We start from the raw sequence: 22,775 nt of genomic DNA on the forward strand, positions 1-22,775 counted from the left end.
ATTCCCAAAGGAAGTCCATTCATTTAAGCGAGCTTGACTACTGATCGGACGTCAGACTCATACATATAGGCATGTTTGCCGGTGCTGCACAATCCTAGTATCTGTATTTAGTTATTTGAACTAAACATATTTTGAATAAAGAAGATTTTGTTGGGGCTGTCATTTTCCGTCGCCGTGGTGGATATGAGACAGCTACCCTAATTACAAAGGTAATACAAGTGTTGTAAAAGTTAGCTTAAAGACGGCTAACAGCTAAAACAGTCTGTGATGATGTTACAGACATGATTATTTTGCTACGTTAAATCCTTGACAAATGTTATGGTACCTCGTAACACACCAAAACACACAGTCGATGCTCTTATTACAATGAAATCACATCTTTTAGATGTGGTTCTGTTGTCTACCTCAGATTTACCAACATTCACGAAGCTATGCTTCCTCTTTGTCCTGTTGTCACTCAAATATCTGGAAATTTCTTCTCTTGCTATAAATAAGTGGCCCATAAAGTGTGACTTTCGAAATGATCTTTCTTCTTATATCTAGATTCCCCTTTTATCTTTTGCATCTTGTTTTTTTTCCGCAAGGGGATAAGCTGCCGGTTCCTGCCCTGGCTCGTACCTAGGGTCAGCATGGATGAAGAATCCCTTGAGGCAGCCATCGCTGCCTATAGTGCCCAGTTGCAGCAGGTGGAGACAGCCCTGTCTGCCGGCCTGGACCCCACCCAGCACTCAGACCTGCTCAAACTGAAAGAAGATCTCCGTCAGCTGATAGAGCTCACTGAGGCCAGCCTGGTGTCTGTCAGAAAAAGTCAGCTGCTTGCAAGCCTCGAGGAAAGTAGCGGACTGCAAGTGAATGCATCAGAAGCAGCTACTGATGCAAACGGTGGACTTGATGCTGAGTTTGCTGCTTTCTACTCTGAACTTGGGGAGTCTTCGGGTAATAGCTCAGATTCCAAAGAGAGAACTAAGGACGGGGGAGGGGGGGAGGTGGATTATGAAGAGGAAGAAGAAGAAGAGGACAAGGAAGAAGAAGATGCACTAAGTGGTACCAAAGTAAGAGCGCCCTATCGGACAACATGGGGAACATTGGAGTATCACAATGCCATGGTAGTGGGGGCAGAACCGCCAGATGGAGATGAGGCACAAGTGCGAGTGCTCTACATCTACCCCACCCAGAAGTCTATGAAACCCTGCCCGTTCTACTTGGAGGATAAATGTCGCTTTCAGGATAACTGCAGGTAAATTATCACTTTCACTGAGGTGACCATAAATTACTGACAGCGTGATTTAAATTCGGGGCTTCTGTCAGTTCAGTCCCTTACAAGATTATTGTATCATCTACTTGGATCTCAGATCTGTACACACAGAGAGTTATATTTGGTGTTTTTTCACTATCAAAGGTTTTCTCACGGTGAGGTGGTCTATGTGTCGGAGCTCAGAGAGTTCCTAGACTCTGATCTAAGTAATCTGGAAGAAGGTTCATCTTGCTTGGCTCGTCATGAGGACGGTATCTGGCACCCAGGCAAAATAAAAGGTATTCTGTTCACAGAGTGGTCGTAATGTAAACACAAAAAAAGTATGAAGAGGTATAAAGAAATAACTCAAAGCCTTCCTCTCACTTTAGAAATTGACAGCGGTTTCTACACTGTGAAGTTCGACTCGCTGCTGCTGAAAGATGCCGTGGTCGAGGCCGACGGCGTTATCCCACCTTTAAGGGAAGATGACCCGCTGTCATCAGAGTCCGACTCGGATGACATCGGTGATGGAGATGATGCTATGGGATATGCAAAAGGTGTGTTTACATTTTGTAAGAAAAAACAAATCAGCCACAACATCAGAAAATATAATCTTTAAGTCTGCCTGCCAATAAAAAAGGCAATGGGGTTCAGAGGCACTCACTTAAAAAAAGAAAAAAAAGAAAATGAAGAGGCTGCATGGTGTCGTGATTTCTCTTGGCAAGTGAACGATCACCTGCTCGATTCACCTTTGGGGTTTTGTCAGTAAAACTCCTGACAAACAAACAGCTGAAAGTAGCTTATGTTAAAAAATGTTTCATGTCAGGACATCATAGAGAACGATGTTAGTAAAAATGTATCTGTCATAGCTACACATTGGGCCAGTTATTAATATGAAGAAGGGTTTTCTTGACTTGAAAAAAGAACTGACTGTGTCTTTTACTTGTTGTGCAACAGTTATAGACTTTGCTGGGGAACCCACTGAAACATCAAGCAGTGCTAATTTTGGTGGCTGGGAGGCGCATACCAGAGGCATTGGATCCAAGCTCATGCTCAAAATGGGCTACGAATATGGAAAAGGTGAGTGCAAACAGTGCACAACACAGCGCTGAGGCTCAGAAGTCACAATGTCCACCCCTGGCATGCTGTTTAAAAATCAGCTAACCTAACTCTTTGCAGTCATTTTGTTTTATTTTTAATTCTTGAGTTTTAAAAATAGGACAAAACATACATTTAAGACACTTTTAGAAACAAGAAAAAGTAGCACCAAGATTAGGAGAGGTTGTGATGGTGTGTGGTTAGTGTAAGACAGTGGTGTTTGGGTGAAGCAGTTATTTTCTTTAACAAGACGCGAGAGGGCAGTAAGGTGCACTTTAAAATCATATACAATGCATCACAGCTCAAAAGTGTGTCATCTAACAATAGACACACAAATGTCTATGCTTAAATTTGTGCTTTGTCCAGTTTTATTTTCACTTTGCTCTGTACATGATTGTATGTTTGCCACGTAAACGAAACAAGTTTTCATATTAACTTAAAGTGGTTTGTGGTATATTCAACCCAAACAAATGTCTATCCAAAATAAAATCAAGTCAAGTCAGATGTTTTTGTATAGCACATTTAAAAGACATAGATCGGTCTTCAAGTTTGAGTTGAAGATTTCCAATCAGACCTACTTTGTTTTTTGGTTTGTGTGGGAGGGGTGGGTTGTTTATTAGGAAAAAGCTTAGATATTACAAACAGCCTCTTCCATGATTTTCTTCCTACTTTTGTCATACAAAAGAGGGAGAGCAAGTACCAAAAATAGAGATAACTAATTAAATAACATTGATTAATTATTATTAAAGGAATGAAAGACAAAAAACAAAAAATGTTCCCAGTATCTTTTGGTTCTTCCAGTCTAATATTCAGTTGTTGAAAGGAGGAGAAATAACCTATATAAAATTATAAATAATTTAATTATAATATTTATAATGGTAGTGTGTGTGTGTGTGTAGCACATCTATCTATCTATCTATCTATCTATCTATCTATCTATCTATCTATCTATCTATCTATCTATCTATCTATCTATCTATCTATCTATCTTCTGGTTTTCACTGTCACACTCTATCATTTTTTGTGTGTAGGTCTGAGATTGAGAATTACAGTCAAACTACTAAACTAACATTAAGTTAGATACTGGCGAACTGGTGTCTTAGTTAACATATTTAGAATGAATACAAATGCATTTTCACTGCACAGTGAATCCTAATAAAAGTCTATGTATGCAGATGTAAGAAGCACATTACACTGTGTTCTTCTTCACTCACTGTCTTTTATGTTTTCAGGCTTGGGAAAGCTCCAGGAGGGCAGAGTGGAGCCAGTAATGGCGGTGGTACTACCCAAAGGAAAGTCTCTGGATCAGTGTTCTGAGTTCACCCAGAGACGCACCCAGAGCAAGGCTGCAAAGGACGGCGCACAAACCGGCCGCCCAAAGCGGCGCAGAAAGCCTCGGGTCGCTACCAGAGGGGGCCAGACCGTTTTTGACTTTCTCAACCACAAGCTTGGAGGCAAGACCGCTCATCCTCCCGAGGGGGGTGCTGTTGCGCCATCAGCGGCAACCGGGGTGGAGGCTTACCGGGGAGGAAAAAGCACCAAGAGGAGTCTGAACGTGAGGCTGTTCCAGGCTGCCGAGAGGGTGTCCCAGACCGAGAGGGAGATCCAGAAGCTGAGCGAGTCACTCAGCAGACAGGAAGGCAGGTCAGTACTGGGGTCAGTGCACAGTCTTCATTAGCTGTACTGCAACCTTAGCCAATTGTTTCCCCACAGAGCCTCAGCAGCTGCTGTCACATTAGAAACCATTGCATATATCGCTCTGCTTACACAATACAACAGTCTATTGTGAGATATGAAGCATGTGGAACTTGAGTTGCTATAATGTTCCTGACAGTTAAAGTGGTAATTAATGTGAGTTTACAAAGAAGGACTGTGGGAGTTGCGCGAAAATGTAAATAAGGTGTGAAGTTGCGAGGTTAGACACATGGTTCTGTGGCCAACGCAGCTAAATTCAGTTTGACTCATCATCTCGTCTCAATTCCTAATCTGTCTGGGTTTTTATTTATTTATTTTTATGTGTGCAAAGGGACCCATCCATAGTGAAGCAGTTGGAGGAGAAACTGTCAGCGGCCCGCCGGCTGTTGGTCCAGCAGAAAGCCCAGGAGCTGTCCATCCAGAGAGAGCACAAGAAGGCCGACACACACAAGAAGATGACTGAGTTCTGAGCTCAGCTGTCTCTCAAAGACATGGAGGATAAAGGGAAGCACCGCGAGCCTGAAATGAACTTTTGCTCCCGCCCTTATGTCAGGTTTTTTTTTTTTTTTGCTACACTGTATTTGAAGACTTGTTTTTTTTCCAGTCGTTTCTCACTGCCGTCTCTTGATGCAGAGTGAATCCGCTGCTCTTCATTTATTTTTAAGCGCTGGCGCATTATCCGCTCAGCATTGATGTTTTTTTGATTTCCAGCTGCACAGGTCTCAATAATGTTCAAAAATATTTTTCATTTTTAATGAACTTTTGTTTTCCTAGCTGTATTTTTCTTCACCCGAACTGAAAAAAGAAAAAATATATAGCTTGTTTGGAGAACCTATTGTGTGCCTTCCTTTGTTCTTAACCGCGCACACCTGAGCTCCACTTTAAACTGAATGGACTGTGTAACAGAATTTGTAATGTGCTCCCATTGTTAGGCTTCTTTGGCAGAGGTTTCGATCGCTCTGGCCGAGCACCGCTCCAGTGGTTGGTGCCGTATACTTGAACTTTCATACTTTTAAAATTACATCCTCAGGAGTTGGAAGACCTTTGCAGAGTTTTGAAGTTACGCCCACGCCTCTTACGGCTCGTACACACCATCTTTGAAGTTGCAACCGTAACCTTTCTGTTAAATAATGAATTTGGAGAGCAGCCTGCCTGCTCATAAAGTCTGACACACATTGTCTGTGGGGTTGGGTGGTGGCTACGTGAAGTAAAAGGTTGCAGTCGTGGTGCTGGGCAACCGTAGATCAGGCCTTCGTCCTTTTATAAGCGACTTCAAAACTGATGTGGCGAGGCATAATAACGCTATTACTTCAATTTATAAACACCTGCATTTAACATCTCAAATGAGTCCAGTGAGGTTTAGTGTGAGTCGGAGACCATGACAGACAACTAGAGGAACTGGTGAGCAATCATATTGTCCCTGAAGGAAGACAGATTGTACAATCATGCTAAAGCAGTAACAGCTGCAGTGAGATACAGTGTAAGCCTGTGCACGGGGGTCTACTGGAGAAGGCGGGAAAGCCACAGAGGCAGAACTCCTAAACCTTCTTCTCTCCGTACCCTGAGGGAAGCCCCCGCTTGCACCTCGGTCTGCTGAGTGACAGCACTTTGACTGCTGAATACTGCAGGGGTGACGCTGAATTCGCTGATCATGGGCTAAATGCACTATGTGTGTTGATTTAATAGGATCCCTTGAGGGTCTGTGCTTCACGCTTTACCCCATTTATGAGGGTCCAGTCAGTGCCCAGCTAGAGGCAGATTCACTGCGTGTCCTACTGTGGTCGTGCTGTCTGCATGGTTGGGTGTATGAGTGCACCACACACTCCCACAGACACTCGTGCCATAAGAATTTGCTGGGGCAGTTTTTAACTGCGCTTCTCGGTGCCTCACAATTATGTGAGGTGAAATTACTTCTATTACTGTATGTTACTTGTGTTCATATTATATAGGTAACACATTACTCTGTTAATTTTTACTTGCTTTTAACTTTTTAAAAGAGTGTTACTCTGAACATGTAGATCAGCTGAGCTTTCTAATGTTTTTGTTTAATACTCCTGAGAAAAGTGTGTGTTTTTATGCCCTATTCATTAGGTTTCACAATCACTGTCACAAATATTGTAAATATTTTCTTATGTACAGTCATATACAGGGTAGGAAATAAAGACATGGTGCAGGTGGATGTCATTCTAGCACAGACAGGTTTATTGGCACACATCTTACAGATAAAAAAAACCAGCCTAACGTTATAAAAGCATAAGGTTATTATCAGATATCTGGTTCAGTCTCTTACAGTGAACCTCACGCATGAATACAAATGTCTCACTTTCTTTGTGATGAATATTGCTGAAAACTGTGAACTGATTCAGTTATCTAGCAAACTATTTCGTGTCTGAACTCACAGAATAGATTATTAAAGTCATGCTAACTGTCTCAGTATTCCAGTTTTTACACTTAGTGGTGTTCCTGAGCTAATAGGCTTTGAAAAGGTGCAAGTAAAATCCTGCCAAGGGCTAGAGACCCCTGCACCTGCTCTGGCTGATCTTAAAGCCCCAGAGCTGGCCTCCAACCTGTAATCTCACCTCCAGCTGAACCTCCAGCTTGAGGCTGATTTATTTCATTAACACGGAGGAAATGAAATAGGACTTCCAGTATTAAGTAAACAGTCAAAACTGCTTTGATATAAAAGCCAAAGTCTGACCGCAGTGTTTATGGTAATCTGTCTGACTTTATCTTTGTAAGTTTTACGTCTAAACATGACCATGAAACCTGCATTGTATTCATTCAGGTTACTTTAAAGGTAGAGCTCTTCCTGCTCGGGTTTACAGTCATTATAGAAATGCTTTAATGGCTGAGTTTGCCAGTGATGTTCTGACTGCTTCCCTAACAGGCGCAGGCTGTTCTTTGGCCAGTTGGCATTGAATCTTGGATGCAGATGCTATTCCCTTGTGAAGATTTTGGCTCAATATACTAGTTTTTGAATCGTGAGTTTTACTTGAGATGAAAGTGACTTTGTGAAAATCTCTCTAGGATGCTTTTAATGCTCCCAGAGAAGCACGAGTGACTCCCAAAGCACTTAATGCATACTGTTTAAATACAAAATATTCTCATCTGACACAAATACACTGTAATCATGAAAACATGACTCTTCACATATGCAGCACTCTGTTCTATACATTGAAGGCCTTGCTATCTACCTTGTATGCACACTTATTACCAATTAACAGTTAACAAGTTTTCTTTTTACAATTTTGCATGATGCATGAAATTGACATGTTTTTCCATCAGTTTACACTTAATAACACATCAATGACTCACTCGAAGGTATTTTGAATATTGTCTCAGAACTGAGTCTTCTTGCTAAATCAATTTTAGCTTTGGATGGGATGTGGGGACTCTGTCCCATTCTCCTGAAACATCCATTTAAACTCTGTCAGTCTGGATGGGAACCATCCTTGAGCTGCCATCTGCAGGTGGCATACTGACGTTAAGTCTGGTCTTTGGTTGGGCCACTCAAGTGGCAGCATTGTGCTGAAACCACACTTGGACTTCATTTCAGTGTCATGTTGAAAGGTGAACTTTCATCCCAGTTTCAGGTTGCTGGACTCTGGAGACTCTGTTCTTCTAGGACTGTTCTGGATTTTAATGCATTCACACCACCTTCAGTCCTGACCCGTCTCTTTGTCCCTGTCACTGAGAAGCACCTTTGTGTTCACTACAGGGATAGTATTTCACTGTGGGGCTGAATGAGGTGATTGAAGGAGCCTGCTGTTTACCAGACATAAAACTTCTGGAGTTCTGCTCAGAGAGTTCAATTTTGGTTTCAGATCAGAAAATATATTTCCTGGTAAAAGCAAAGCTGACTGACATTATTAATTTTTACATATATTTGCTAGAAAAAATGGGACACAGCAAAATACTCAAACATGCAAACACAAATGGAAATACAATATACAAGGCAAAAACAGAGTTTGTACAATTTTAATAAGCTTGAAGGACAATATTTGGTATGACCACCTTTACTGTCCGACACAGTCTGAATTCTTAGGTAAACTTTTTGTAATGTCTTTTCGCGGTCTTCTGGAAAAGAGCCTTGAATGCCCTCCAGGTATCTTGAAGGACATTCAAGGCTTTTCTTTGGATGTCTCTGTGTAGATGATCCCACACTACTTTAGTAATGTCAAGGTGTGATCTCTGGGGAGGCCAAATCTATTGCTGATATTATTCCACTGTATGTTTTTCAGTCCAGGCATGCTTTTAATACACTACTAGTGTGTTTGGGATGATTGTAATGCTGAAAAATGAAACCAATCAGATGATTTCCATGATTTTTGCATGTTTTCTTCATTCTAAATTCCAATTCAATTTTGACAAAATCCAACTCCACTGGCTGAAATGCAGCCCCTGACCATGACAGAGCGTCCACCATACAATGCAAATGTCTGTAGATACTCACTGTTGTGCGTCTCTCCTAACATCCTGCATATTGACAGCAATTTGAAGCAGAAAAATTCTATTTTGGATTTACCCCACTAGATTCCCTTGCGCTGTCATTGATTTTCAGTTCAGTTCTTGTGCAATGTGGCATAGCTCAGCCTTTTCTCCCTGTTTCCCTTGCTTAAGAATGGCTTCTTGACAGCCACTCTTCCGCTGAGACCATTTCTGCTGAGGCTTCAGCGTACAGTCAACCGTCCAGATGCATCTCTCGGTTCCTGTGTCTAGTCTTTGCTGGATTTTACCTAGGACTTTCATCGATAGCTTTTAGGCCTCACAGTTCTTCTCTTTTCCTTTGCTTATCCAATTTTCACAGACTTTTTAAGGACAGTCCCCACACCATGCCATACCCATTATATATAGGTTAGTATTAGTAAGGAAGCAGCTATCATTAAGTTCATCTTCTTTGCAGGAAATAACCAACATTTTGAAATCAAAATGTCTACATTAATTATCCGAGCAGGGGCATATGTATCTCAGAAGACAATCACTTAATTGAAATTAGCACTGAAGGTCAATTTTTCATAAAGGTAAATTCAATAGCATGACATTTAGCTGTAATTAATAACACTGTGTACTTACATGGCATTTGGCATTGCTTCCTTGAGGAAGCCAACACAAAGGACCTTTATGGAGTTTTGCCATTTGCTTTTCTACAAGTATTTAATGCTGAAATTATGCATGAGATCTGTGCTGAAAAGGCATGGCTTATCATTTAATGAAAATTAGTTTGTGGTTTCATAAAGACCACGCTCATTTCATTTTAGAATTATAATAACAATATGCTGTGGTATTGTGTATCCTTGGAAAACTGGTGGGATAAATGGAAATTAATATCCGTTCATATATAAATCTTTGACTGCAGACAAAAGATTTAAACTCATGTTTGTCATATGCTACATTTTTGATGTTGCAACAAAGCCAGAGCACTCATTTGTATTTCAGGCTATCGCCACCTTTTTTTCTCCAGAGTTTGTGCTGAAACGTACGAATAAACAGGGAGCACGGCAGCTATTTCACCTTGTTCAAAGTGCAGTGTTTCCATATTGTGCTAAATTGCTGTTTTCTCTTGTCTGTGAATTTACATAATGATCAGTGGTTAGTCGTCTGCTGAGCAAGTGGAAATGCAATAGTTTGTTTGTTGAGGTCAAAATTGAGGTCATTACTTTGGGTATTCAGGTGTAACATTACATGCTTTTAAAGCTAATCGGATGTGGAGTTTTATTCACGTGGAGCTGCAGAGTGCTGATGTACGAACACAGGATTAAAGTGGAGTAATTGAATACTTTTTCTTTTCACACACAATTCAGTGATACACGTTTGTTCTGTTCCTCATGTTTCATCAGTTTTGTTTTGTTTTTGTTTCATTTCCACTTCTTTAAGTTATTTAGGCCAACAGTTCAAATTTCTAAAATAGAAATATTAAAAAAGCCTTTTCATAGATTCACATACCTAATCTAGATGCTTTCCATTTAGCTTTATTTTATTTTACATGAAATTAATATAAGTAGACATGTGCCTATAGCTCTTTATGTGACATAAAGAAATCAAACAAGGCTTTCAAAAACATCTCACAACCCACACGCACGACAAAGGTGAGGGTGAATTTGGCACAAAGGCAAAGAAATCAAAAAATACACCCAACAAAGAGTGTGAGGGTGTTAAAGAACTACATGGACTTGAACTGAAACTGAAGTGAAGCATCTAAACTAGAAATGTGTGTGCAAAATGTACAGTGATGTGCTTTTGAACTAAAATAAACAATGAAATAATTATTTAATGCAAAAAAAATCTGTCCGGTCAGCTGTACAGTTCTGTTAAGGCCCATAATTATTTAATGATTGCTTTACTTCTTGCAAATTTTATAAGTGCTCCTAAATATAGTATCTGCTTTAGCTATTCTTTGAGGACAGAGGGACACGTGAGATTAATTTCTGTAACGTATTTAAAAAAAAACATCCAAAAAGCAGGTCCTCCTGTGGAAGCAGCGAATGAATAAAACTAAATGTAGTTAAGTGTGAAACCCTCCTCTGCCAACTTATTTTAAAACACTGCAGTACAATTAACCTTTGCTCTGTGCATGAAATAGTTTTTCACAGAATAGTGGTGTACTCATTAATAAATTTTAATTATCTTTTTTTATATAGCTGTTGTAGATACTGAAAAGATCCATTATGGGAAGCGACAGAAGTCAGGTCATAATGAAAGCGGAGAGGACGCTGGAATTAAATGTTGGAACTAATGAGTAACAAATTCATCTCAAAATCTTCAACGCCAAGGTAGAATAATAATATTACCAGCATCGCCACATTTATTGTCATCATCCATATCAGTTTCTGCTCTACTTGATAAACCAAAAGAAGCAAAAGAGATGGAAAGAATGACAACGATCTGCAGTAAAAGCAAAGAGAATGGCTGAATAGATGTGCTAGAGTTAGAAAGTTGCAAAGCTGCATGTTTGCTTACCTGTGGAGTGACTCTTGCACAAAGCAGGACACCTGAATGCACCCAGCCAAGAATTCTGGCAATTAGGTTTCAAAGAAACAATCGTTTTATGAACATATGTATTTTTTTGTATTTGGCGAAAGCACTGTACATTGATCTGTTCCACAGTCCACATACTGCAACACTGACATTACTGAAGGAATGTTAAAAGTTAGCTATATATTCAACTTTACACAGTCTTATGAACAGCTCCCGGTGCCTACAGTCTTTGTCTGTCTGTGGCATCATCCATAGTTCTTCATGGGTTAGAGTCAATTTTTCACCATTTTTTACAAGAGTATCTGATTTTGCTGTTGGCCTTTTGCCCTCATAAAGAATTTATATGCCCACTGAAATCGATGATTGATATTTCATCTTGTCTTTTAGCGAGTAACCTTCCAATGACCCGGCCTAAGAGCGAGAAATGTGACAAGTAGTCCTTTTGAAAAACAGAAAATAAAAAGACCTTTTTTTTGTTAAGAGAATGGGGGAACACGTCCTTCTGTCTGTCCGTGTTCTCTTTCCCTTGATGCAGAGATTCTAGATCATTCCAGCCAGCCAAGGAGGAAGAAAGAGTCCCACAGATCCCAGTATACACACCAGCACAAACATCCAGAGGAATATCCTGTCAATGACCATGGCCACATACTTCCAGTCCTCCTTGACCTAGCAGAGAGGGGAAACAGCACAGGGGGACATTTCAAATTTCACTCCACACCACCTTCCTTTTCTACCTGTCAGTTTTCACCCTTGATTGATTTCTCACGAATGGCTGATTTTTTCATTATGAGTCTGCTATCTCTTAAATGTCAGTCAATCCTTGCTTGTGTCTCTTATGAAAAATTCAAGGTCAAATTGCGGAGGTCCCATTGTTTTAAAGACAGGCCTATTCTGGTTAGAGCTCGAAAGCGTATTGTGGCGTCGACGGTGACTGATGTCAGTGAATACAATAGGTTTTTATTACATTTGCTCACATATATCCTCCAGAAATGTATTTTTCCCCTCTCAGAAACTTTATAATTAGCATTTTATCACTATGTGCTGAATTTTTTTTAATTATTTGACATGTAATACTTGTTCCAAGCACAGTTTCAGGGTTATGTTTGAAAGCAATAAAGAAAATTCACTTGTCTAATGGTCAATTTTAATTAGGTTGCATAAGCATTTGTATGTGCGACTGTTCACACTGAGTTGCCCATAAGAGCTTCTAAATAAGACAGCGTTCTTTTATCATCAGAAAATCCCGATTACTGTTATTACTGACTCAGTCATGTCACTTTTATCTTGCTTTTTAATAATTAGCAATGGTAAATTGACTTGTCATTTATGGGTCTGATACTTGATTGTCATTATGTGTTTATGTGCTCTTCCTTTCTTGCATCCCTTCTGAGTTTTTGGGTATGCGCATCCTCAACATATGCAAAAGCCATGGGAGCAGTATATAAACATGTATGTAAATGCCAACAACAAATGTTTTGAAAAGAAACAAATATGATATTGAAAGTCTTATTATACTTTGTATGATTTACAGTGAGCAGAATCAGTAGTTTAAAAATATATTCGTGTTGGCAGGGGTGATTTGGCCCTGTTCTTTTTCTAGTCAATAACATTTTTAAAGCCTCCTCCTAGTACACAGCATAGACAGGAAAAAGTACAGTATGTGAACAATGCTGCATGCAGTGGAGCTCTGCATACATAGATGATAAAAAGCAGATAACAACATAACCATTTTTTATTTTTATGCAACACACAAAGGACAGCCCACACTGCTTAAAACACACTATTTTTCCAGTTATTCTGCAAAGCAGCACGCATTTATCTGAGAACTGTAACACGATTTAGTTGTTGTCACTCAGTGCCTGAGTTCAGCTTAGCTGGATCTCTGACATGCAAAATAACAGGGTTCCTTGTTTGTTCAGGATTACTTTCATCCTCTTTTGCACGAGAAAAGAAAGAAGGGGAGGAGCACTGCTTGGTGGGAGTGAGCACAGGGAACATACATGTAGGCTTTTTGCATGGAAGTACATTTCACCCCTGTGGGATCCAGTCAGAATCTACTGTTTTTATTTAATGTTCCTCTGACACCTTAAATGCCTGCAGGCAAAAGATGCGAGGTAGTTATGGGGTTTTTTTTACAAACAAACTGACCTTTTAGAAATGTGCCCGCTGAGGTACCATGTTTCTCCTGCTGGGATCTGACTAATTTTGAAATTGAACAAATCGTGACAGATCAGGTATTGGATTTTATTCTCCCATTTACTTCAGTCTCTAAATGGTAGCTCAAAATTACACAGTGTGGTTTTTGTCCTGTCTGTCTCCTCTCATTCCCAACTAGCCGTGGCAGATAGCTCCCTGAGCCCGGTTCTGCCGGAGGCTTCTTCCTGTTAAAAGGGAGTTTCTCCTTCCCACTGTTGCCAAGCGCTTGCTCATAGGGGGTCATTTGATTGTTTTGGGGTTTCTTTTTCAAATTATTGTAGGGTCTTAACACTAAAATATAAAGCACCTTGAGGTGACTGCTGTTGGGATTTGGCAATAGATAAATCAAAAATTGTGCTAAAAGCCCTTATTTAATTTCTGAAAGGATTTCACTTGTGTTTAAAACAGAACATTTAGAAACATTATTACCAAGGCTTGATCGTTTCTGTCTACTCACTGAAAAGTCTGCATCTTCTGCCCTGAGATGATCAGCGATGTACTGCACTCCCTCTATAGCCCGTTTCATAGCTGGAGAAATAGTTGGAATCACAGCATCCTGTTGGGTACTTGCATCTTTTGTGGACTCTGCTGTTAGGGTTTCTGCTAGCTGATCTGTAGGAGGAGTTTTTTTCAACTGCCCCATTATTCCAGAGACCCCATCATCATGCAGACAGCAGTACTGGACACTGCTGGAGCGACACAGATGTCTGGCTTTCTGAGGAAGCGACTTCTGTTGGTCACACATTTGCTCTACGCTGTGGGAGCGACCATTTGGGGCCAGTCTACTTGGTTCTTCCCTCGACAGGTTGCGAAGTGGACCCAGTGGCAAAGTTGGGGGCAATGACAATTGGGAAGAAGACGAGGCCGCTGAGTTGTGTCTGCGTAGGGGTTGCTTCTCTGAGAGAACTGAATACTGACCAGATGTGGATCGGCTGAAAATGTCGGCCTTCAGTGGGTGATCTTCTTCATTGTGCTTCCCAAGAGGGGAAGAGGGTGGAGATGGTGAGCAGACGAGGATGCTTGGGCTGTCAGACTGTGTCCTTGGGATTATATTTTCAGCCTGGGCCATTTGTATTAGCCCAGTCTCTAGGCCTGTCCAGAAGGCCTGAGAGTTGCCTGTGGCAGATATCGTTGTTGGACGGTGCATCATCTCAATAAGCTTCTTGCAGTGCTGCTTTGCGGTGCCTGGCGGACGCTTCATGAAGAGGACCTGAGGTACCAAGTCCAGGAATACTCTGCGGACCCAGTGAGGCATGCCATGTGTTTGTGGGGATCGGTGGTGTACATTCAACACAAAGACGGTAATTATGATGGAGAGCGTGACAAAGACCATAGTGAACAGCAGGTATTCACCAATCAGTGGTATGACCAGAGATGTAGATGGTATTATCTCTGTTATCAGCAGGAGGAACACTGTTAAGGACAGTAGCACTGAAATGCACAAGGTAATCTTCTCGCCACACTGGGAAGGCAAATAGAACACCAGCACAGTCAAGCAGGAGATAAGAAGACAGGGGATAATAAGGTTTATAGTGTAGAACAATGGAAGCCTCCGAATGATGAAGTAGTAAGTGATGTCTGCATAGATCTCTGTGCAGCACTCATACTTTTTTGTATTGTACTTGCCCACTGCATTGACAATCACCCACTCCCCGCTCTCCCAGTAGTCCATCTGGTCCACATCACCGGCCATGCTGATCAGATCGATCTTGGCACGGTCATAGGTCCAAGAGCCGAACTTCATCTTGCAGCTTTGCTGGTCAAAAGGGAAAAACGTGACATCTATGCTGCATGAAGACTTATAAATGGCTGGTGGCATCCACTTTATCTGGCCATCGTAGAACAGATGCGCCTTTGTGAAGTGAGTAACTGCAAAGTCACCGTCGGCACTGCAGATGAAGACCAGGGGAGAAAGGTGGAAACACATATATCAGACTCACATCACATTTTAGCCCCTCTTTAATAAAGGAATTTTATAAGTTTAATTCTGGGTGATTTCTTCAAGCACTACTTTAAAATGTTCAAGGTCAGTCGCAGCTCACAGGTAGAGTAGATGTTCAGTTGCCATGGAGGTAACTAAGTCTTTTTCATTGGAAAACTCAAGTAACAAATAAGATTTTTTGCTCAATAGATACAGGAGAAAGTTAAAGAAGTGGTGTTATCCGTTTTTACAGTTTCTAACCCTGTGAAATTCAGGGGTCGAGACTAATTTAAAATGTATTTAAAAGATTAAGTATTCTGAGTCATCAAATAAAAAGTGAAAATGTCTTCATCTATGTCAATGACACTTATGTTTATGTGTGTACATCTCTAAATGGGCAAGATGTCATGTCTTTAACATTCTGTTGGTGTCCAGTTTGTTCATTATTCAGTTCATTCACAGTCTGTTGTTGCCTTTTTGTTATCTCTTCATGCTCTACTTGTGTTTGAGTCTGTCTCCATTGAGTTACTTCCTGTTTTATTTTGGTGTTCCTTGTCATTTTCTTTTCTTTTTTTGCAGTTCCTGTGTCTCATTATCCCTGATTTGTTCCAGCTGTGTTCCCCATCTTTTTCCACCAGCCTCATTAGCTTTTGTATTTATTGTCTCAGTCTTCCCTTGTCCTTCGTTGAGTGGCTCCATATTTCTGTGTGTTCTCTAATGTTTCTCTGAGTCTTGTAGTATTTGTTAGTGTTTCCTATCCTGGAGTAATTATTCCTCATTATTCCATTTTCCTGTTCTTATTTTGGACTGTTTCCCTTTCATCAATCCTCCACTTAATGCTTGCTTTATGCTGCACATTGCATTTGGGTCCGCATGCAGCTACCACTTTCCACACAGCTTATGATTTTCTGTTTAGAGACGTTTATGGAACAATTCAGTGCTAACATGATATAATTTTCGAGACGTGAATAAGGTCTTCATGAGCCAGAGGAAAACAGAACTTGAAGATACAGTTTTGTCTCAGATCTGAAATCTCCTTTGTGTACACAACAGTCCTGCTTTTACACACCTGATACCAGTTATTACATCCACCCTCATCGTGTGAACCAGCAATCTCAGTTCTACATCTCAAGGTGCAGAGCTCATTCCAAACCATTCAGCTCAAGTCTACAGAGGAAATAGCTTGAACCTATGTAATCAGAAAACCCTTTTGATGTTTATTTTCTCTGAATGGACATGCAGGCTATTCACAATGTAACATTTTGCTGTTTAAATCAATGCTGTTTACAAAAGTCTTTGAGATATTGTGTCACAAATGCACTTCACAAGTGAGATCGCCATGTTTTGCCTCACTAATTAAAAGAGAGAAGTGACAAAGGTTCAGTCATTTCACCATAAAAACAACAATCTTTGTTCAATAACTTAAAAGTTGGATATTTAGCAAATTCTTTCATGAAATTTTCTTTCCTATTAGCCGACTTTTGGAAAAAATATTAATCCAGGTTTACTTGAGGTGCTCATACTAGATGCATTTTATCGTTGAAATACATCCAGTTACATTTCACCTTCTTATTCCCAGCCAAATATATTACTTTCTGTCATACTGAGCTTTGTTTGTAACCACATCCATTAGGAGTGACCTTGTTCACATATATTTCAACTAAATTACTTTATGACATTGGCACAGGACAAGATGTTTGGCACAACAGCAGATTCTTCGTGTTTTCCCTCAAGTCATGCCATCTGTTGGAATTAAACCACCAGAATCTGAGCATTACTTGCCATATGATCATTTTTACATTGAAATGTTGACATTTAAAACGCACAGGAAGCACACTGTGGGCCTGAAAAGAATCTAAATTTCATATAGCACAAAAAGGTGTTTCCTTCCTCACTTGTTGTAGAGGACAATGTCGGGTCTCCAGATAATCTCTGAGGGGATACGTATGGAGGTGACATTTTCATAATCCTCTGGGTTCCAGCGGAGTTTGTAATCGTTCCATTCCTGTTGCAAAACATTAATCATATTTATGCATCGCAGTGTTATACTGGACTGTATTTCACATGCCTTTTCTCTATCATCTTTTCTTACTTGCTTAACCCAGACATTTGTAGTCATCATCTGGTTCTTCTCATCCTTTTATGGAAAACAGAAAAGAGGATTACTCTGATTACAATGAATTCAACGTCCATCAGCACTTTATTACCACTGAGATAGAATTGAGTTTTTTCTTTCTCTCTTTTTTATGGTCCTGCCCCAAACTCATGGGGATGGGATTTTGTCCCCATAAGTGAGTGTTAGTCCCCACAAGTACAGTAGTATGGCAGTGGTCTGTCCTCACAAAGACGTCTAAACAAGTACCCACACACACACACACACACACACACACACACACACACACACACACACACACACACACACACACACACACACACACACATTCATGAATCATTTCTAGAACAAATCAACCAGAACAAAAAACACTTTCACTTCTTTGCAGGCAAGCTGCTTTCTCCAGCTCTTCCCTGGGAACTTCTAAGACACAGCAGGCAGTGAATGCACTGTGCAGGAGAAGACAACTTCACCTAAAGTTGACTCTCACCGGCAGGCAGGTGGAGAAAGTACTGTCAACTAATTGTTTGTCATAAACCTGAAAAGTCATCCCCTGCAGCACAGTCTTGCACTGGGTAACTTTTAAATGGCTCTGCATGGCAGTCGGGTGTTTATATAATCATTTTTACCTTAGTCAACAGAATCTCAGTGACATTTGTGTAAAATGCATACTAAAATCTTGCACTTAAAACCACAGGAGGTCTGGAATGCAAAGATACCAACATGACGAGAGGGGATAACGACGTTATTTTTGTCTAGAGCAGCTGTGTCTGGATTGCTGCTCAGGAGACAGATTTGAATATTTACTGTCTGTGTTAGCATACTTGAAAAGTGAATTTAATTTGGGAAAATAATGCATTGTCTTCTGTTGGTGTGCTTTCATTTCCGCTGATTTATCTCTCTTGCGTGGTGTATCTTTCAGCTAGTAATTACCAATATACAGCACATAAGACAGAATCTCCTCCCAACATAACACTCATAATAATGAAACACATGTCTCATGCCCATTCAACAAGCCAGGATGTTTGTAATTACAAGGATAGCTTTTTTGTTAAATCGTTACAACTTTAGTGATATATGTATTTAGATATTTACATAAATGGTAACTTAATTACAGGTAGTTAAAAAAAGCTATTTAATGATCAGAGTCCCATTATGGAGCCATAACATCGAAATGTCTCGCAGTCGTTTCTTTTCTCCTCAAAGAAGAAACACACAGATCGTGTTATTTTTGAAGGGCACAGTGGTAGCTAGACTTTAATGTCCAGTCGTAGATGTTGATGGAAACTTAACAAAGATGTCAGCTATTACTTACCACATCAATTAGCTGAGCGATAGATAGTCCAAAGTGGACTAGTACTGTATCTGTAGTGTTCCTCACAGGTCGGGAGAGCTTATTGTAATTTGCAAACAGATTCTGGAGCAGCCTCTCTTCAGCGTGGGCACGGGGTCCAAGTTGGAAACACACTGAGGCCAGAAATGAGAAAAAAATTCAACAAAACAAGAAGCTGAGATTAATCGTGTGCCGTCCTGTTTATGTAATTTAAACGAGACCAATTGATCTTTACTTAGAACTGCAACTGCAATGCATAGGATATTCTTTCCTACGTTTTTTTTTTTGTTTGTTTTTTTTAACTCCATGGTGATTTGTACCAGTTGATTTTGTGCAGGGCTCTCGTGCATATTCTCATAACCATTTTGAATTGTTTCTATTTTTGTTCACATATTCATGAAATACAGGGCAGAACTTTATACGAATACTATTAATGTTGAAAATATTTGCTTCCATTCACAATACATTAATCTGTAATGGATTGAGCTGATGCTACGATACCAAAGAATACAGAGTGTAATCTAAAAGTAGGGTGACCTCTATTATACAGCTGGCCTATGGTTACATGAGACGGGATCTGAGAGACGGGACAAATCAGGATGGAGGGTTTGGGGTGGGGGGGTTGCATAAAAGGAATAAGAGGAAGGAACAAACGTGCTGATGGAGCGATCTGTCCAGACGTTTCCCTCACCACCCTCCTCCACCCACCCTCCACTCTCTCCCTCTCCCTTTCTTCCTTTCAACAGCCGTCCTGATGAAGCAACTCAATCAGATCCCTCGGCACTGAGAAGGACCCGGCGAGGTCTGGGGACAATTAAAGAGAAAGGGATGATCCTGTGCCTTCGACAGGACGACGTCCTTTGCATTTTGGTTCTTTCCTTTCACATTCACTTGGGCACTTTTCCATTATAAACCTTGTTGCATCTGTGCAGGTAATTCATTGTGTTTGCAATCTTTCAGAGGCAGTGATTGATTTAACTGGCCTCACTGATATTTTATCATCTCTAGCAGTACCACACAGTTCAATGTCTTTCTTTCTCTTTGGATTTAATTTGTTTTGTCAAATATCACATGAAAAAAATAATCCTAAAGAGGACCCTTCCAAACTAGATTCTTGTGGTTTCTGGACAACATTAATATATTCGCCAAACACACTTGCTTGGCTCAGGCCCCTATAGAAAGGACGTGAGAGGACCTTTCTATAGGCTTCCATTAGTAACTTCCACTTTTCTAAGGCTATATTATTCCAAACGCCCCTTACTTGTATCCTTAAAATAGCGATACAGGTGTTGTTGCCATGCTGCTGGCCTTCCTCTTGGGTCCTTCTACCCACTCAATCAAAGTTGATGGGCTGTCTTTCAGTTGACTGAAAACTGGCATCCACTATTTTTAAAAGCTTGGGATCGATATCTTATTAAATGGATATAGTTTCTTTTTTCTTTCATGTCTTGTCTTCCTGTTTTCACCTGGATCTGTTTGACATTTCCAGACACCCAACAACCTTGAAATGCTGTTACACGTTCAGACGAGAGAGGCCGTCAAAGGTGGGGTTTGTTTTATCGCATCAAATTCTAGCATTATCTGTTGAATGCGACCAATATTAAACTAAACCGGAGGCTCAAGTACATTCTGAATCAGCCTTGGGACTAATGGGTTTATATGGGAGAGCTCACAGGGTGTTGTGACTTTGGTAAAAAATGCAGATTAGAGCAATAATCTTTGCAGGAAAAAGTAGGCAACTGTTAGATGAGTTTACTTCTACATGGTGTGTTCTCCATTACACTATGAATAAGACTCATGCAGACTGTGATGATGCCAGTGTCTGTCACTCGTTATCGTGACGTTTTTCTTATATTGCTGTATTTTACAGTTTTCTGAAGCTACAGCAAAGCCTGATGAGTTATTTGGACGTGTCAGAGCTACTGGGTCCAAATCTGTCCTCATCTGATCAATGCTGTCTCATAGGACAGTATTGCATCAGAAGCAAATTAGTTTTCACTCAAGTGAATACTACACAACCAGGCAGATGAAGCTTGTTACCAGGCTACAAAGCTCGCGTAGCAACACAGGCAGTTTCTACCCTTCAGCAGCAAACTACAGAAAACAAGTTTTTTTGTCCCAAAGGTCGTGTGTTTTTATGGTTGTATTGTTCATTGTGCCAAATTAGCCCTCAGCAAAAATCATTGCCTGTCTAATAAGTAATGAGACTGGGGTGGACTGAATATAGATGACTGGGGTAAGGAGAGAGGCTTATATTAAATAGAAAAGCAAGGCCATCTGATGCCTTTCAGTCGTTTCTCTGAATTGCCCTGCTATTTAGGGCAAATCTATTGAAATGGCACAAATACAGGCAGTTCTTTTGAGTCATGCAGTAAATTTCTTTGTAAGCCAACTTTGTTGATGCTGATAAACTTGACCAGCGTGATATTTTAAACAGAAAAAAGAGGAGTGGAAAAAAAATCTAATTTGAGATGATTAGTAGCTAAAAAACCCTCCTCTTTCAATATATACTTCTGCCTTCAGCAAAAATGAAAAATGCATAAACATCCTTCGCATCGGTTTCCCCTATGTTGAAAAATAAAATGACAGATGATGCAGCTTTAATGACAGCACGGTGGAATTATTTACCTTGTGGAGGAAGAGTGAAGAAAAGTAAGCTCAAACATTTGTAGAAATCCATAGTGATCCAGCAGTACCCAACTCTATCAGTGAACTCCCTCCAACTTCTGCTGGATTTCAGTCATAGCAGAAGTGATCAAACCTGGAAAGTCTGCCCTGTGACAGCAGGTCGTCAAGGGGTTCAGATCAGGTTAAACACCCAGACGCAGAGGTCACGTCAGTCTGAGTCAACCCAGGCGGTCCTCCTGATTCCATCTCTCCATCTTTTCACAATCTCTTTTGTCCAGTCATAGCAGTATGAAGGACCCACAGACACATAGTGTAGTTTTTCTCATCCAACACTTCAAAGTCCCTCCTCCTCCTTCCACTGGAATCCTTCATCCAAGTGTGGCTGGCTTATCCTTCTCTTCTCCACCCTCCCTGTCAACATTACTCCCTCCCTCGCCTCTCATCTCTCCGCCTCCTCACCTCATCTCTCCCTCTCTCTCTTTCTCTCCCCCCTCTCTCTCTCACACACCTCATTTCTCTCTTTGTATTCTATCTTTCCCTCCTACTTACATATTTCTTTTTCTCCCTGTTCCAGTTTTCTCTTCTTCACTTTTTTCATTGAAAACAGAACTTTTTGTCAGTCTCTTTCTGTGTGTGTGTGTGTGTGTGTGTGTGTGTGTGTGTGTGTGTGTGTGTGTGTGTGTGTGTGTGTGTGTGAGGGAGAGTGTGAGAAGGAGTGTGGGGTGGGATTGGTAGGAGGATGGGGTAGTGGATGTCGACTTTTTGATTACTGGTACATACAGCAGCAGCGCTGTGTGGTTTTCTTGACCAGTTATTTGTATGTGAGCTGTGTTACAGTGTATGTGCAGCTACCTGTCAAAGTCCACTGTGTTAAAAAGTGCCAGTGAGTCACAGGACCTCTGGATACTCTTCAACCTCCCCTCTGCACTGTTTCCCACGAGCACTCCCCCCGCCCACCCTTTCTCCCCCACTCCTTTTTCTTTTAAACACCCCTGACCCTCACACACTGTCAATTTTTCATGTGACGTCTCACACACAGATGAAGACTTCTTTTTCTCTATAGCATCTTACTTCCCCCCCAGTCTGCTTTCAGCTTTTATACGTCAGCAGAGCTCAATGCCAAGGCTAGCCATCTATTGAGACAGTCACATTTGCTTGAGGTGTATTTCCTGTTGCTGAATATCTTTTTCATTTTTCTCCAGCAATGTCAAAATGTCACCTGAGAATGAGAACTGGAGAGCCTTAAAAAAATGTAAGCGTCATCATTACATGAGGATGGGTGAAGGAGAAGCTGACTTTTGACTTTCTGACAGTTCTTCCTGAGTGTTATATGACAGAGTGAAAGAAAAGATGTGCAAACAAAGATATATTTTGCTGTTTTAGTTGTCTTTGTCAGATATGCTTCTCTGTGAGCCCACAGAGAAGAGCCTCTGCAGAGCACGCATTGATTTTTTCTAATCAAAGACGAAGTTCTCTTGATCCAGCGATGACTAACTGTGACGTGACAGATGAAGAGATTCCTCTCGCCAGTTTGCCACCACGAGCACAGATCCACATTCTTGCCATGAGAGATTTGATAGCT

At 40.7% G+C, this 22,775-nt stretch overlaps 2 protein-coding genes across 3 annotated transcripts; one reads left to right on the forward strand and one right to left on the reverse strand.

The window, feature by feature from the left end:
- The first annotated feature begins 46 nt into the window (after nt 1–46).
- Nucleotides 47–10,502, forward strand: zgpat (zinc finger, CCCH-type with G patch domain). Its single transcript, XM_086276563.1, has 7 exons — nt 47–209; nt 585–1,237; nt 1,400–1,533; nt 1,624–1,791; nt 2,192–2,314; nt 3,565–3,976; nt 4,359–10,502. The coding sequence occupies exons 2-7, from the start codon at nt 630–632 to the stop codon at nt 4,495–4,497; spliced, it is 1,584 nt and encodes a 527-aa protein (XP_086132689.1). The 5' UTR covers nt 47–209; nt 585–629; the 3' UTR covers nt 4,498–10,502.
- On the reverse strand, nt 6,207–21,538 carry chrna4b (cholinergic receptor, nicotinic, alpha 4b). 2 transcript variants are annotated; one of them, XM_086276562.1, is made up of 6 exons: nt 21,194–21,538; nt 18,548–18,699; nt 17,212–17,256; nt 17,015–17,124; nt 13,656–15,087; nt 6,207–11,668 (listed from the first exon to the last, which is right to left on the reverse strand). In XM_086276562.1, the coding sequence occupies exons 1-6, from the start codon at nt 21,243–21,245 to the stop codon at nt 11,543–11,545; spliced, it is 1,917 nt and encodes a 638-aa protein (XP_086132688.1). In that variant the 5' UTR covers nt 21,246–21,538; the 3' UTR covers nt 6,207–11,542. The 2 variants fall into 2 exon arrangements, with proteins under 2 accessions (XP_086132688.1, XP_086132687.1); XM_086276561.1 differs by having other exon boundaries at nt 17,015–17,256.
- Nucleotides 21,539–22,775: the final 1,237 nt, after the last annotated feature.

Source organism: Aulonocara sp. 'chitande type north' Nkhata Bay, linkage group LG20, assembly GCF_057382095.1.
Source record: "Aulonocara sp. 'chitande type north' Nkhata Bay isolate Kocher_YH1m ecotype deep benthic linkage group LG20, A_spYH_male_GT1.1, whole genome shotgun sequence".
In the NCBI taxonomy this organism is placed as follows: Eukaryota; Metazoa; Chordata; class Actinopteri; order Cichliformes; family Cichlidae; genus Aulonocara; species Aulonocara sp. 'chitande type north' Nkhata Bay.